At 39.9% G+C, this 17,124-nt stretch overlaps 1 protein-coding gene across 1 annotated transcript in view; it reads left to right on the plus strand.

Moving 5' to 3' along the window:
* Positions 1-2,789: 2,789 nt before the first annotated feature.
* The window catches only part of SHCBP1 (SHC binding and spindle associated 1), a 29,726-nt gene continuing 15,391 nt past the window's right edge, over positions 2,790-17,124 (plus strand). Inside the window, exons 1-6 of the mRNA XM_027618961.1 lie at positions 2,790-2,905; positions 5,854-6,021; positions 6,199-6,314; positions 7,753-7,961; positions 13,156-13,248; positions 16,808-17,041. Coding sequence (XP_027474762.1) covers positions 2,797-2,905; positions 5,854-6,021; positions 6,199-6,314; positions 7,753-7,961; positions 13,156-13,248; positions 16,808-17,041 — 929 coding nt within the window. The 5' untranslated portion in view covers positions 2,790-2,796. The remainder of the gene's footprint in view (positions 2,906-5,853; positions 6,022-6,198; positions 6,315-7,752; positions 7,962-13,155; positions 13,249-16,807; positions 17,042-17,124) is intronic.

Genomic DNA, 17,124 nt, shown 5'->3' on the forward strand with positions numbered 1-17,124 from the left:
TGAATTCCATGCAGACAGGGGCCTTACCTGTCTTGTTTGCCCATTTCCCTTGAATCTAGAATGGTGTCTGGCACTTAGTCTACACTCTATATGTTTATTATTTGTCAAGTGAATCAGCAAATCCACTTTCCTATGTGCTTACAGTGACTGCCACAGTCCTTGGCCCTCTTCACTCACTTATGTTTCCTCCTGAGAAAGGTGGAGTCAGGACATGCCTTTGGGAAACCCCTAGGTTTAGGGAACCTGAGGGGAAGGAAGAGGAACAAGGGCAGGAAGGAAGACCAGGAGAGTGAACAACCAGAGGCCAAGGGAGGAAAGACAGAGGAGGGGTGCTGGGCAATCAGTGCTCCTGTGAAGTGGAGGGTGATGGAGGGAGCTACTGGCCCTCAGGAAGGCAGGAGAGGAATGCACTATAGAGAAAGAAAGCACATAGGCTGTATCTTAGGATTGCAACCGGGCTTTGGGGAGATTTTTGGGAAGGGCAGTTAGTTTTGAGTACTTGTGTAGACATAATTATAAGGATCTAGTGGTGGGAAAGAGAGCAAAGATATAAAAAAGAGGGGTGCCTGGGTGGCTCACTCAGTTGAGCGTCTGCCTTCAGCTTGGGTCATGATCTCAGGGTCCTGGGATCAAGCCCCGCATTGGGCTCCCTGCTCAGCGGTGGGTTTGCTTCTCCCTCTCCCTCTGTGATCTCTCTCACTCTCACTCTCTCATATATATAAATAAAATAAAATAAATGAAAAAAGAAAAGATATAGAAAAGAGTGGGAAAAACGGGTGCAATCCTAACTTAGGGTAGGTGGAAGGTTGAGATAGGCCACAAGGGGAAAGGAAGAAGGAAAAAAAATCCTTTCCTTAGGATAACAGGGAGGGGGCAGGGAAGGCAAACTCCCAAGAAATGTGTGTACCTTACAGGTCTCCACTTAGGGGAAAACTGTAAAAACTTTTGATATGACTGAGCAAGTAATGAATAAACTTTGATGAAGGTTTGGAAATGCATCCGGTTTAATAAATAATTTGTCCTTAATGGAGTTTGCAGCAGCATAGGTATTTTGTCTCTGACTCTGTGGTCTCCTGTTCCTTTCCAAGACTTTTCCAGAAGCACTGGTTTCGGTAATATCTTGACAGCCGATGAAATATTTGGTAATTGAACAAGAAGAGAGCTATGTTATCTCCAGGGCTGAGGGAAAAAGGTGGGGAGAAATCCTGCTACCTGTGGTGTTTGTGGGCAAGAGGGCTAAAAGGACAATAATGAGAAAGCTAGCTTCATCTTCAAGGCCTGATGCTTGTCTTGATTTTTCTTGTTTTGTGTGTTTTCACCTTGTGGAACTCAGTAAATATTTGCTCAGTGAATGAATAAGTGTAAGGTCAGATGCTGTACAAGAGTCAAAGGAATCGTATTTCCTGGAAAAGCTAGTGGAATTAAGTGCAGGTTTCCACAGTTGCCTCCCCTGGCTTCATTTTGTTTCGGTCATAAGGGATCTGAGGGACTTTAGCCCAAGGTATTCCTTCAAGTCAGTAAGTGGATACATTTTCCCTATGAAAGACTGCACAGCCTAACTGTCACAACCAGGCTCTTGGCCTTCTGTGGAACTCAGCCCACTTGGTGTTCTGGTAACCTCTGCCATCACCCGCCCACCTTGGTTCTGACAGGTCATGGCCCTGCTGAAGCATAAAGGGGTGGCTTCCGGAGTTTGGCTGGTTTATAATCTTGACTGTGCTGGGTTAAATTGGGCAAGTTAGTTTACTTCTTGGTGACTCTGTTTCCTCAAATGTGAAATGAGAATAATAATATTTCCTGTCTCATAGGATTTTTTTGAAGATTGAATAAAATAATGTGGGTATGTAATATACAACAGGATGACTATAGCTAACAGTGCTGTTTGATCTATAGAAAAATTAAGAGACTAAATCCTCTCATCACAAGGAGAAAAAAATTTTTTTCTTCTTTTCTTCTTTCTTTTATTTTTATTGTAGCTACCTTTGAAGATGGATGTTAGCTGGACCTACTGTGGTAATCATTTCACAATATATGTAAATCAAATTGTTACACTGGATGCCTTAAACTTATAGGGTGATGTAGGTCAATTATTTCTCAATAAAACTGGAAAAAAAGATAGTATAGGTAATGTCTTGCACACAATACTCAATACATGTTAGCTCTTATTGGAGATTAGTTACCTTTGATTAATAATTATGGGTAAATCACACTTTTACTTACTAAATTTGATTTGACATTCTTTGAAAATATTGTGTGTGTGCATACACAGCAAATGAGAGAGAGGTGGGGGGGATGTTGAGAGAGACTGAGGCTGATTTTTAGTGATGAAAAGTTCACAGCCACCTAGGCCAATGCACTATTACAACTGAAGATGATCTTCTGACAGGTCAAGTGACCTGCTTAAGGTAATACCACTAGTAATGGCAGAAACAAGTCTAAATACTATGTTTTTTGATCCCCAATTCAGTGCTTCTTATGCTAATACCCCTTTCCAGGCATGGTTTGGTAATGTTTCAGAAATCATCCCAAATTATGTTCCAGTTCAATTTTGTCCACATTAGTCACAGTAAACAAAAGACCAAGAGCTTGGACGGGAAGAGCGGTCCGCCCGCCCAGCAGGTGGCGCAAAGGCGCGGTTATGGGGGTTAGAGGAGGCTGGAAGAGGGCGGAGCTCGTTCGGAAACGGGGCAACGTACGCTTTCCTTTAATTGGCCCGAGGGCCTCGGCCCACCATCCAATCAGAAACGCCTGCGTCACTTTGTTCCAGGGCTAGACGGCTGCCCGCGGAAATTTGAAATGGCTGACGGACTGCTGGCGGGTGTCGGGCTGGGGTCGCAGGCTATGACTCCGCAGCCGGAGCGCACGGGCTGGGCGGTCGAGGAGGAGCCAGCGCCTCTGGAGAAAGGTGAGTACCCGTCTTGTCGGGTCCGAGGAGCCGCCTCCTAGCAGCCGACCGTGTCCCCCGCGGTGGCTTGGGGCGTCGGGACCCTCCGAGGGCCCCTGGGTCTTATCGGCCTTCCGGACCCGGCTGGCTAGGGTGGCGGCGGTGACTGTGAGAGGCTCCGACCCGTTCTCAGAACGTCAAAGTCGGGAGGTACCCTGGGCATCTCCCCTTCCCCTCTCCCCATCTGGCTTCAGCTTCCTTGACACGGAAGGGGGTTGGGCCCGCTCAGGAATTTCCAACCTGGAGGTCTGGGTGGGCTTCCGGGTTTTTTGTTTTTTGTTTTTTTTGCGCGTTCATCTGTGGAGAGACATCTCCTCTTTTTCATCTCATTCTCAGAGGAGATCACGAACCCTTTCCCAAAAGAGAAGAAACGTGAACCCTTGGCCTCAGTAGCTGCCCCGAGCACTGAGAGTAGCTGACACGCCCAAAGTTAGGGGAGCCAGGATGGGGCAGAGTCTATAAATAGAGCCCAAGTATAATTTACAGTCCTGTCTACCTCTTTATGGAGATTCCGTTATGTTTTTTTTTCCTAATATTTTAAGCTGTTCAGACTTTTCCTTTAACATTTTCAGTGGGATTATGTAGTGGAAAGGGTCCTGGCAAAGGGAGAAAACATACATGTGACTTAATTCCACTACTAATCCCTCTTGTTAACTGGCAAAAATAACTTGGCCTTAGTTTTCCTATCTGGAAAACAGAGCCATGGTCCTACAGAATGTTGAAGGTGAATTGAAATAATGTGTGAAAATTAGTACTTTCAAAGTGGCTGTAAAGAATTGTGCGGAAGTAAGGTAGTCTTTGTTTTATATTGTGTTAAAATACACATAAAGTTTACCATCTTAACCATTTTTAACTGTATAGTTCAGTGGTATTAAATATATTCACACGGTTGTGCAGCTGTCACTACCATCAGTCCCCATAACTCTTTCATCTTGTAAATTGAAACTCTGTACCTATCACTCTTCATATTCCCCTCTCCCAGCCCCTGGCTACCACCATTATACTTTCTGTCTCTATGACTTTGGCTACTCTAGGTACCTCATATCAGTGAATTCATACAGTATTTGTCTTCCTGTGAATGGCTTATTTCATTTAACCTCATGAAATGTCCTCAGGGTTCGTCTATGATGTAGCAGGTGTCAGCATTTCCTTCCTTTTTAAGGTTGAATAATATTCCTTTGTATGTAGATATCACCTTTTGCTTATCCATTCATCCAATAATGGACACTTGGGTGGCTCCCACCTCTTAGCTATTGAATAATGCTGCTATGAGCATGGGTGTACAAATATCTTTTGGAGATCCTGCTTTCAGTTCTTTTGGATATATATTCAGAAGTGGAATTGCTGAGTCGTATGGCAATTCTATTTTTAAATTTTTGAGGGACCATCATACTGTTCCCCATAGCCATGTACCATTTTCCATTGCCTATAGCAGTGTACAAGAGTTCCTTGTTTCTCCACATCCTCACCAACACTTGTTTCCTTGATAGTTTTTGTTGTTGTTTTTTGATAATAGCTATCCTAATGGGTGTGAGAAGGTATTATTTTTTTTTTTAAGAATTTATTTATTTATTTGACAGAGAGAGACGCAGTGAGAGAGGGAACAGAAGCAGGGGGAGTGGGAGAGAGAGAAGCAGGCTTCCTGTGGAGCAGGGAGCCTGATGCGGGGCTCGATCCCAGGACCCTGGGATCATGACCTGAGCTGAAGGCAGATGCTTAACGACTGAGCCACCCAGGCGCCCCTTATTTCATTAATAAACATTTATATATACTATTTGATGGGTACTGTTGTAAGTGATTAACAGGTAATTTATTTAATTAATTTAATTGAAATAGGCATGCTATTTTCATCTTCCCTTTATAGGAGAGGAAACTGAGGCACAGAGAGATTGCCACACAGCTAGTGAGGTATTGATGTCCTTTGAGGCTCATGTGCATTAGCATGTGAGCAGTAGACTTGAGTAGGCTGTGGGTCATTTGTGGGATCAAGTAGTTCTGGTGGCCTGAATAGAGGCAAAGAAGTCGAAGGAAGGAGAGAATATGAGGAGCAGGGCGTGGTGGGGTGGGGTGTGGTGGAGAGAAAGATTGCTGTTAATAATAGTCTCAGATACCCTTCCTGAAACAACCTGTGGAGACTATTTTGCCAGCTTAAATGCTACCCTCAGCATTGTTTATTTAGTAGTTGTTTTGTCTATTAAAAACATCGTATTATACAGAATTAGATATGCCACTGACCAAATCATGCCTTATGAAACATAATTACATATAGCCCAAACCTAATGTGATTAGCATTTTCTAATCCTTTCTTTAGACACAGTCACTGAAATCAGGAGGAAAGTTTAGCGAAGTAGCTTTAGTGAAGTAAACCTTATGTATTAAGAATCTCTTATCCCTGTTTATTGAGGGGCATTGACAGACTGATATTGCAGAAAAGAAAGGGAGGCTTCAGCTCATTTGTGAAGGAATATAGGAAACCAGCTCCTAACTTTAATGCAGCTTTATGGAATTGTTTTGGGAAAAAAAATAACAAGATATTTGACCATTTTAAGTTGCTAACTATAGTAAGAATCATAGCTTTATCCTTTGAAGGAGATCTTTAGTGATTTCTAGTGAATCAAAAAACCCTTTTTCTCTGCCTCCCTGAAAAACTTCACAGAACAACAAAGACCTAACCTATGAAAGATTTTAAGTTCTTATTGTTTTGAAGTAGAACTTGGATTTTGAGATATTTTCAAGTTTGGAAAACTAATTTCTTCTGACAGTGATAAAGGTAAATAAAACATCACACCCAAATCCCTTGTTTGTATTTTGTTTGGAATTTCTAAGCAAGGATATGAAATTAGAAGCAGTCTATAAGCACTGGAGGTGTCTGGGATAGTTAAACCTGCTTATTTTCCTTTTTCTTTTAGGTCTGTTCCAAGATGAAGATTCATGCAGTGATTGTAGCAATCATGATAAACCAGGTTCTAGTTTACCAAGTTTTGTGCCTTCAGGAAAGATTCATTTCCCAGAAATATTCCAGACAAGTCAACTTTTATTCTATGAGCGATTCAAAGCTTATCAAGATTACATTTTAGGTGAGTAGGTTTTTCTTTTCTTTTCCTTTTTTTTTTTTTCTGCTTTTATCTTTTCAGTTTATAAGTAGATTGTCTGTCTCAGTCTCCAGATTGCCAGTTGGTTCTGAGAAAGTGGATTTATTAACTTTTCTCTGCTTTATGCAGTCTCAATTCTTATTGTGTTTAATTTGTTTGTAGCTGACTGCAAGGCGTCTGAAGTAAGAGAATTCACAGCTGAGTTCTTGGAGAAGGTCCTTGAACCATCTGGATGGCGGGCAGTCTGGCACACTAATGTGTTTGAGGTGCTGGTTGAGGTAAATTTAATTCTGTTGTTAAGACATTTGTCTCTGGCTAAAAGCACTTTCCTTCAGACTGTTACAGCCAAAGTGCTTATTTTTAATTAAAGTTTATGAGCTGATTGAAAATAGCATGTTTTTCACATCTAATTGTCATGGTATATGAAGTGTTCTGCAAATTTTAAAGGCAGCCAAGGAGGAGCTACCAGGGAATTGAGATGGTTAAAGTTCCAGTGTCCTTTGACAAGGGGAAATGAATTATAAACCTATGAAGTGGAGGAGGTATTTGAGACCATTTAAAAAATAAAGAGGTCTCATTATGAAGTCAACAGAATTTCAATTTTTTACCTTCTAAGTTGTAGTCCATTAAGTAACTCAAACCAAAACCAAACAGCCATTTTAAAACTGGCCTATATTTTGCCTAACAAATTTGTAGATATGTGGTTAATCTCTTGATAATGTGTCCCATTGTCAAAAGTAAAAACAATCTTATTTTTCAACTGACTGGGCCTTTTACCTTAAATTTGCACTCTAATTACAGCTGTGAATTTTTCTCAGTGTTTGTTAACTGGACTACAGAAAACCCTGTTAACCTAAAATGTTAAACCAGGGAGTGAGAATACAAGTTGTTGCTGCAGCTCTTTTAGAAAATGACATCATTTACTGCAGTGATTATGGAAGAGGCAGTGGGTTGCAGCTGTTCCTGGTGATTTAAATTTTGTATTATGTTAATATCTTTGGTTGCAGTAAAGGCCTGTTAATTTGGTTATGGTGATGTTGTCAACTGCCCTGTCGGCCGTCCACGTCCAGCCCCCCACCTCCACCCTGATCCCCCTCTAAAAGTTGTCAAAGTCATTGTTTAAAAGAGAAATGTGTCATTCCTCTGTTTAAAACCTCGAATGCATTGCATTCACCAAAGCCCTGGTGTTGGCTCTGTGGCTTCTCATTGTCTAGAGAATACACAATCCAAGCTCCTTCCAATGCCCTTTCTGTCCTGATCTTTTTGGCCTTTTCTCTCACCTCATCTCCTGCTGCCCCTCTCCTGGCCCGTTTCTTTCCTTTGGTTCCAGCAAAAAAATACTGCGTGTCTGCTACTCCAGCAGCCAAGCTTTTCTCTGCCACAGGGCCTTTTCACCTTCCTGCTCTTCAGATGGGTGCTCCCCTTTCGTCCTGTACATCACAGCTAAGAAGTGACTTCTCCCGACCATCCCAGCAAAATCAGACCACCACCCCTACTGGTTACACTTTGTCACATGCTCATCACCGTCTTGTTTGTCTCCTCAGTTACAGTGTAAGCTCCATTTGGGTAAGAGCCAGGCCCTTCTTGTTTATTTTTTATATTATGGAAGAAGGCTCCCTGTTCCCATTACACGTGTAAAAAAATCAGGCTACTAGTAGTGTTTTGTAAGTATCTTCATTTTGATTTCCATGTAAGTCATATTATTTTAAATTTCAGGTCACCAATGTGGACTTTGCAGCCTTGAAGGCAGTGGTGAGGCTTGCCGACCCATACCTCTGTGAATCTCAAGTGAGCTCTTTTACCTTGGAGTGTATGAATGAGCTCCTCAATTTGAAGGAACATCGGTTGCCCCTGCAGGAGCTGTGGGTGGTGTTTGATGATTCTGGAGTATTTGACCAGACAGCTCTTGCAATTGAACATGTCAGGTAGGAAGAGAGGAGAGTTGATAAAAATAACCTCGTGGCCAGAAACTTAGGATGAAATGCAGTAATTCTGGTCTGTGTTATATACCCAGATTTAAAACTCATACTATAAAGTTGGTCATTTATGGTGATTAACATAACAATAAAAAATTAAAAAACAAACAAAAAAGAATATACAGAAAAGTGAAAACAGAGTCTAAGAAGAATTGGATGTTTTTACTATTTTTTATCTGTATTTATTAATAATTCTATAATATGATTTTTTATAAAAAATTTTCATTTTGAGATCATTTCAGACTTACAGAAAAGTTGAAAAAAATACACAGGATTCCTGTATAGCTTTCATTCAGTGTCCCCAAATGTTAACAAAGGATAGGGGATTCTTCATTTGGTTTGCATATGTTTAGAAACTCTTAAAAGTTCTGGATGCTAAGGTTTATGGTTGATGTACTTGAATATGAGGAAAGGAGAGAAAGTGAGGTAGGTGGTACACCATGTCTTGTGTACCGATAAAAGACACACCCCCCCCCCCCCCCCCCCCCCCCCCGCCCTGGCCCCAAGAATGTATCTGGCCAAAGAAGGTGTCTTCTTAGGTCATTTTCAGGATCCTTAGGGTATATGTTCATGCCTTTCAACCTTTTTTGGAATACTTGATTTCCACTTGAGCTTGTGCACTCCTTGTCCTTTGAGTGAGGAGGAAAGCTCCTACCTGGATTAAGTGGTGAGCGTTTTTTTTTTTTTTTTAATTTTAAGTACAGTGTAGTTAACATACAGTGTTATATTAGTTCCAGGTGTACAATATAGTGATTCAGCAGTTCCATACATCACCTGTGCTCATCACACAAGTGCACTCCTTAGTCCCCATCACCTATTTCACCCATCCCCCCAACCACCTCCCCTCTGATAACCATCATCAGATAAATCTTTTGTCAGATAGTTACTGATACAGATAGTTCTTTTGGATCTTCTGTGTTGTAAGTATATTCACTAAGGAAGGCTGACTTTTGTCTATTTAAAAATGGACTTCTATGCCTCTAGGAACTGGGAGACTGGATAATATAATGATCATGTTAATAGTGTGGCATAATGTCTTATAGTTTTCAGTTTTTAAACCATTAGTGAGTTAACCTGGTTTTGCTGAGCTTAATTTGAATGCTCTACAAAGAAGCAGGATGTTTCTTGGGCCCTGCTTCCAAGATCTTATGGAAAATTTCTAATTGTATCCAAGAACTTTTAACCCTATATGTTCAGTATTAGGCCAAGCAATATAAATCTAAACAACTGGCTTCTGTCCAGAACCAGAATAATTCTCTTATGTTTCTCTCACTTGAAAAAAATCTGTGAATTGGGCGCCTGGGTGGCTCAGTTGGTTAAGTGACTGCCTTCGGCTCAGGTCATGATCCTGGAGTCCAGGGATTGAGTCCCGTGTCGGGCTCCCTGCTCAGCAGGGAGTCTGCTTCTCCCTCTGACCTTTCACGACCTCCCTCTTGTGCTTTCTATCTCTCATTCTCTTTCTCTCTCAAATAAATAAATAAAATCTTTAAAAAAAAATCTGTGAATTGAAGCATTTGAAGGAAAAGGGATAAATGATGAGTTTAGGAAATTAAGAGTCAGGGAGCTAATCTCTAGGGGTATTGAAGTTGGTAGAAAGACTTGTATTTAGAATTAGTAATGGTATTATTTGAAGGTGAGTCTAGCTAAATTTATTCTTCATTTTGAGGGCTCAGATTCTGGTCATGCCCAGAAAATTTCAAATTATTCAGGTTCTCATTTGTTTATTCAATGAATATTCAAGTACTGGGTCCTGAATTGAAGGGGAGATTTGACTGATACATGAAACTGACACAATCACCATCACCAGGGGACTGTCAATCTAAAGGTGGGAGATGAATCTTAATCACACAACAGTGTATATGTGATTGGAAACTGCAGTGAGTGCAGTGAAGAGGTAGAGTGTTCTAAGACTAGGTCACTGACTGTTACATGGTTGTCTCCTGAGGAAATGGCATTTGAACTTGAGTCTGAAGTGTTGGCAAGGTGAAAGGGACTATGGCAGGAGTGGGGAGGGAACAGGTTCAGGAGCTGAGTAAGTTTAAGGCACTGAAAGGCCAGTGTGGCTGGAACACAGACAGTAATGGGGGAGGCTTAGGAAACCAGCTTATAGGTTGTCCGGAGGGAAAATATGCAGGGCTTTGTCAGCCAGTTAGTCATTTTTGTCTTTAAGAGCACTGGGGAAGCACTGAAAGGTTTTTATTCAAAGGTGAATAGGATCAGCTTTGTGTTTTAAAAGGTTCGTTCTGGCTGCTGTTTGGAAAACAAATGCAGGGAGATGGACTAGGAAGACCAGGGGAGGGGCAAGAGAGTGGACGGGAGTGGGGTATGGAGAGGACACATGGAGGCTTTCTGACAGGGTAGGATGGCTGGGACTTGGTGGTGGAGTGGATCTGGGGGATGAGGAGATATGAGTGGATATGGCAGAAGTCAAGGTTTCTGTCTTGAGGGAATAAACACCGGAGGAGGTGGAGATGTGAATGGTGTATGAATATCCAGTATGGTACTGGTGAGCTTACTACTTGAGCTGGGTCTTGAAATGTAGGTATAAGCTCACCAGGTGGAGAAGATGGACAGCCTGACCAGCATGTCACACGGAGGTTTGCAAGAGCTTGTGAAATGAGAGTTGGCATGTAGGAGGTCTGAAGCAAGAGAGGAGCTCTAGAGCCAGATTGTGAACCCATGGAACACTGCCACGCTCAGGATTTTGAACTTCATTCTGAGGGCAGGAGCCAGCAGTTTTTTAATGGAGTAAAGGCATGCTCAGGTTCGTTTTTTTTTTTTTTAAGATGACTCTATAGGGCACACCTGGGTGGTTCTCTTTTAAGCGTCTGTCTGCAGCTCAAGTCATGATCCAGGATTCTGGGATCGAGCCCTGTGTCAGGTTCCCTGTTCAGTGGAGAGTCTGCTTCTCCCTCCCCCTGCTCTTGTGCTCTCTCTCTCTCTCCCCCTCAAATTAAATAAATAAATAAATAAATAAAAAAACCCGCCAAAGAACAACAGAAAAGATGACTCTAGAGGATGAAGAGACTGGCAGTCCAATCTACAAGGATTAAGAGATGGCTTCATCTTCACTGCTCCTTTTCACAGCAGAACTTCTTGACAGAGTTCTGTGTAGTTTCAGTCTGCACTTCTTGGCATTCCAGTAATGCTTCTGCCCAACAGCACCACTGAAATTGTGCTTGAGGTCACCAAAGTCCTCCATGTTCTCCTTCTTCATCACCCTCTTCTCTGATCACATCTTGATTTCCCTCTTGGTCACATTCTAGTTATTTGATCATTCCCATCTTTTTAACACACTCCCCTCCAGCTTCTTAGTCATCTTGACCTGCTTTTCCTCTCTTGCTCAAAACTTTAAAATGTTGGAGTTACGCAGGGATCCATCCTAGACTAGTTACCCTTCTCTCTCTTTAATCAGCCTTGGAAGCACATTAGAATCACCTGAAATTGTTATTTTATAGGAGTATTCTAACTAATACATGAAGAAAGAATGATAGGATCAGAATATTAATATTTTACAACTTATAATAAAGTTTCTAGGCAATGATCATGATTGGCTACTACAACCATTGGTTAAAAACTCACAAGGGGAACTTGGTAGTGGATGGATCAGACTGTCAAACCTGAATCCAATGGTTTCTTAACCTCATCATCAGAGGAGATGACCAGGTATCATATACTTCCTGTTGGAAGTACATTGTGTCTCCTTTTAAGTACCCTTGCCAAAAAAAAATCTTTCCTAAAGCTGATCAAGTCTTTAGATCTTACTATCTGTTTATCAGAAGTAAAAGAAACAGAAAAACATGTTAAATGACCCCATGGGGATGCAATCAATAAAATTCAGAGTGTGGAAAACTGTTAGATAAATTGCAAGGAGAAAAGGACGGAGGATAATCTATAGAATAAAAGTGATTTAATTAAATGCAATGGTTGACCCTTGTTTGGACCCTTACTTGAACAAGCCAATGATAAAACAACAACAGCAACAATAGTCAAAGAGACAAATAGGGAAAATTCAACACTAACTGGATATTTGGATATTAAGGGAATTATAACATTTTCTTGGTATAAAGATTTATTTTAAAGCTACGTACTAAATTTTGTGAATGATGTTATATGTTTAACATTTGCTTTAAAGTAATCCAGTGTTGGGATGGTGGGGGTGGGGAGCAGAGAAGTAAGTGGGTAGGGCAGAGATGAAAAAAGATTGCCTATGCATTGATAATTGTTGAAGCTGGGTGATGCATACATGGTATTCATTATACTACTTGCTTTTGTATATGTTTGAAATTTTCCATAATAAAAATTGGTTAAATCACTTGGAGAGGTTTAAAAAAATTGAATTCTGTGTCTAACCCCCAACTCCCCCAAAGATTCTGTTTTATTGGTCTGGAGTAGGTTTGGGAACCAATTTTTAAAAGCTTCCAAGGGGACTCTAACATGCAGCCAGGTTTGAGACCTGCTGCTTTATATTATGTCCCTAGATGATCTCATCTGTTGCTTTAATGCCATCAATATGCTGACAACTCCCAGATTTTTGTTTTTAGCCCTGACCTTTCCCTTGGGCTCTGGGCTTGTATATTCATCTTCACTCTTGACATCATCCACTTGGAGGTCAGATAGGCATCTCCATTCAAACATGGAGAAAACAACTCTGTTCTTAACCTAAACCTGTTTCTCTACCAGTCTTTTCTGTCTTAACAAATGGCACTACCATCCACCCAATTACAGATGGTCAGTAAATCTTTTTTTTTTCTTTTTTTGATTTTATTTATTTAGAGCACAAGCTGGTGGGGGGAGGGGCAGATGGAGAAGGAGAAGGAGGCTCCCTGCTCATTTGACCTGGGACTTGATCCCAGGATTCTGGGATCATGACCTGAGCTGAAGGCAGACTCTCAAGCAACTGAGTCACCTAGGCACCCCAATAAATAGTTCTAATTAAAGATCATAATGGAACCAGTGTTGTAGAAAAATTTCTTTAGCCAGTCCATAGAAGTTCTATGACTCATGACTATCGAGTCTAACATTTATGTGACATTGTCTACTGGAGCCGATACAGTTTTGTTTTACTCTTTAACTTGCACCCCTCCAGAACCTTAACACTGAGCCAGTGATTGAATTTGAATGATATGAATTTCCTTTTCAGGTTTTTCTATCAAAACATTTGGAGGAGCTGGGATGAAGAAGAGGAGGATGAGTATGATTATTTTGTCAGATGTGTTGAACCTCGATTGAGATTGTAAGTATTTATTAGTGACCTCGTACATGTTGGAAAAATTGTCCATGGTTTAATTTTACCCATCTGGTGTATATATACTTCAGGGGCCCACACACAGAAGAACAGGCCACCATACAAATAGTATAACCCATTGAAAAGTTATTAAATGAAACTTGTGCAAGGGCAGAGTAACCTACTCATAGTTTATAAACTGAGTAACAGCAGAGTTCAGGGACATTGAAGTTAAATAGCTAACTGTTTTATAAGTTAAAACTTAGTTGAGCTAATGTGTTTAAAAAAAACTCTGTGTTAAGTTCAAAGACAGTTTGAAAAATAGTGAAATTAGTTGAATTATAGAAGACTTTTGCTTTTTTAAAAGAATACTTTAAAAAATATTTGGCTTTATTCTAAGTTCCTACAGTAAAACACACTAGGTTAAACTAACAGAGTTATTTCAGGGTGTTTTGTCAAGTTCTTGTCCTTGAATCTTATTTGACAAATGGATGAAAATACCAAACAGTTAATATTGGTGGTGCATAAAAATTTCCTAAATACCGAAACACATTCTTTTTCTAATTTGTCATATTTTAATAGGGAAAAATGCTTAAGTTATAAAAAACCTAGCTTAACCATGCAACCCAAGTAGTTGTTCTGCACTGATTTTGTTAAATGTTCATTCAGATTTCCACTAGATGGTACTCTAAGACCAGGTAATTTTTCTTGTATTCATAAGTGGTAATTTAAAGGCAGCGCTGCAATAAGAAATTAGAACTTGCACTCAAAAAAAATTTTTTTTTCCTCTGTGAAAGATGATTGGTTACATAAGATAAGGCAGTAACCCTTTACATTTTTGTGGAACCCAATTATATTTAGTAAGTTTCTCTTGGTTTATATAGTAAATAATAAGTAAAAAAAATGTGAAAAATCTGGTTAATGGTTCTACCTGATTTAGAATTATGTATGATTTCTATTTAGCCTTTCCAATTTTTCCATTGTGCATTTCCTATTTTCCCATAGTGTACTCAATAAAATGCCAGGATTTCAATAAGCTTACATATTTTCTAGTTTTGGTACACTTGCTCTTAGAAAGCAATGACTGGTTTTGATTGAAGTGAAATGTAATGGTAGGTGAGTATCGTGTATCTAGCAAATTTGATCTTGGAAAGGACTGTATTCTGAGTTGACTGCTTTACATGTTAAAAAAGAAATGATTTACATACATACCTTGTACATCACTGGCAGGTGGGAAAGCCTAAGGGAGGAATTGTTTTCAGTTATGGAGAAGAAACTACAGTACTTGTTGGGGAAACTGGAATGTTATCAAATGTAGGCAGACTCTATAAAAGGTCCCTAGGCAAAGATAGGAGTAGTGTTATCAACAGGCAGGATTTAAAGGGAATCAAGCCATATTGTCTTGATTTTGTACTGTAAGGTAAATGTTTTTCCTTTTTAATTCAAAACATTGTGCTTCAAAGCTTATGGGTCTGAGACACAGATGTTGGCTCATTGCTTCCAGACCACAAAGTATCACTTTAATGAGAAGAAGTAAGCTGATTGGCATGGATATTGGAAATGCTAAGAAACTTTTAAAATTTGAGTCTTTTTTTTTTTTTAAAGATTTTATTTATTTATTTGAGAGAGAGAGAGAGAATGAGAGATAGCAAGCACGAGAGGGAAGAGGGTCAGAGGGAGAAGCAGACTCCCTGCTGAGCAGGAAGCCCGATGTGGGACTCGATCCCGGGACTCCAGGATCATGACCTGAGCTGAAGGCAGTCGCTTAACCAACTGAGCCACCCAGGCGCCCTAAAATTTGAGTCTTAATCTTCATAACTTAAAAGACCTAATCAAGCAGTCAGTGGTTTGGTTCCCAATTGTTTGTTTGCAAAGTGGATTTCTAGAATATCTTTAAATGAGTATGGATTAACCAAAGCAGACAAAATCCATGCTTTTCAAGCTTCACCTAATTCATTTACTTGAAAAGTGGAAAAAAATTATTTTTTATTTATTTTAAATACTGTTTGAATGTTAACTGTAATTTCATGTAAATTTGTTTAGGATGTGGTTCTGTTTTTCCCCCTATCTTATTTAGAGCATGACTAAGTTGAAAAAACATCATCTAAGGCAATGGTTTTCAACCTTGACTGCACATTAGATTCCCCAAGGAACTTTAAAAAAAACCTCTCTACTTCTAGAGACCAATTTAATTGGTCTGAATGGGGACCTGAGCATTTGTATTTTTAAAAGCTCCCCAGTGATTCTAATACGCAGCCAAGGTTGAAAAACTCTGGCCTCAGGCATAGCTAGTCAATACATTTTTAACTGAGAAATAAAGCAATTATTTAAAACTGTAGGTAATGACAATAAAATTGCAGTTTATTTTCAAATCCATTAATTTCACATCCATTAACGTGATTGTTCTACATTCATAAATTATTGCATCTAGAAATACTTTGGTTCTGTCTATATGTTTGAGAAGGTATATAAAGTAATAATAAATTTTAAATGCCAATAAGGTTGTCCAATACAAGGTTATTTTGTTTTAATCACTCTCTAGTTTAGTAATGGCAGCTTTATATTTTTTTCTGAGAATCTCAAAGACTTATGTTTTTTTTTTTTAAGATTTTATTTATTTATTTGAGAGAGAGAGAATGAGAGACAGCACGAGAGGGAAGAAGGTCAGAGGGAGAAGCAGACTCCCTGCCGAGCAGGGAGCCCGATGTGGGACTCGATCCCGGGACTCCAGGATCATGACCTGAGCCGAAGGCAGTCGCTTAACCAACTGAGCCACCCAGGCGCCCAAAGACTTATGTTTTTGAAACATACTGTAATAATCTTCCTAAGGGAATATTCAGCATAATTTTGTGCTGTAGTGCTTTAAATGTGAAGAAGGACTAAACCCAATGCTTGAATCATTTTTAATTTTTGATCCTATAAATATGGTAATCTTCAACATTGTTGTGAAACTATTGGGATACTTCCCTCCCCCCGCCCCACACCCCCAGATTGCCCTCTGACATCTGCTTATTAAGAATCTAATATATGAGGGGCGTCTGGGTGGCTCAGTCGTTAAGCGTCTGCCTTCGGCTCAGGTCATGATCCCAGGGTCCTGGGATCGAGCCCCGCATCGGGCTCTCTGCTCCACGGGAAGCCTGCTTCTCCCTCTCCCACTCTCCCTGCTTGTGTTCCCTCTCTCCCTGTCTCTCTTTCTGACAAACAAATAAATAAAATCTTAAAAAAAAAAAAGAATCTAATATATGAGAACATCATTTTTTATTAAATAATGATTACAAATGGTAAAATGTGAATTTCAGTGTTTCTAAAGCACAAATGCTTGGATCTAAGGACAAAACCCAGCAACTCCCCAAAACAAGAAAAGTTAGTGACCTTAATGAAGTGGTCCTTAAAACTTTCAATAGCTTCCACTTATAATAGAGTGCTATTCAGAAAGACTTTACATGTACCTGAGTTATGTACGATAAAATGCTTTTCTTTCTGGTTTTTGAGGACTAAATGGGCTGTTTTAATGATAGGAAAATGTGTCAGAAAGGCAGTGGATTTCAATTTACTTTTAAACTTTCAGGCATTATGACATCCTTGAAGACCGAGTTCCTTCAGGACTTATTGTTGATTACCGCAATCTGTTGTCCCAATGTGAGGAGAGTTACAGGACATTTTTAAATCTGAGAAGCAGTTTGTCAAATTGTAACTCTGATTCTGAGCAGGAAAACATCTCCATGGTTGAAGGGTTAAAATTGTATTCAGAGATTGAACAGTTGAAACAAAAGCTAAAACTCATTGAGAATCCTTTGTTGAGGTATGTGTGTCTTTGTTATTCTTAGTTAGTTGGCATCTTTTCTAACCAGCTATCTTACTAAGAACTGATGGCTCTGTTGGTTT

The sequence above is a fragment of the Zalophus californianus genome, chromosome 17 (genome assembly GCF_009762305.2).
Source record: "Zalophus californianus isolate mZalCal1 chromosome 17, mZalCal1.pri.v2, whole genome shotgun sequence".
NCBI classification, from domain to species: Eukaryota; Metazoa; Chordata; class Mammalia; order Carnivora; family Otariidae; genus Zalophus; species Zalophus californianus.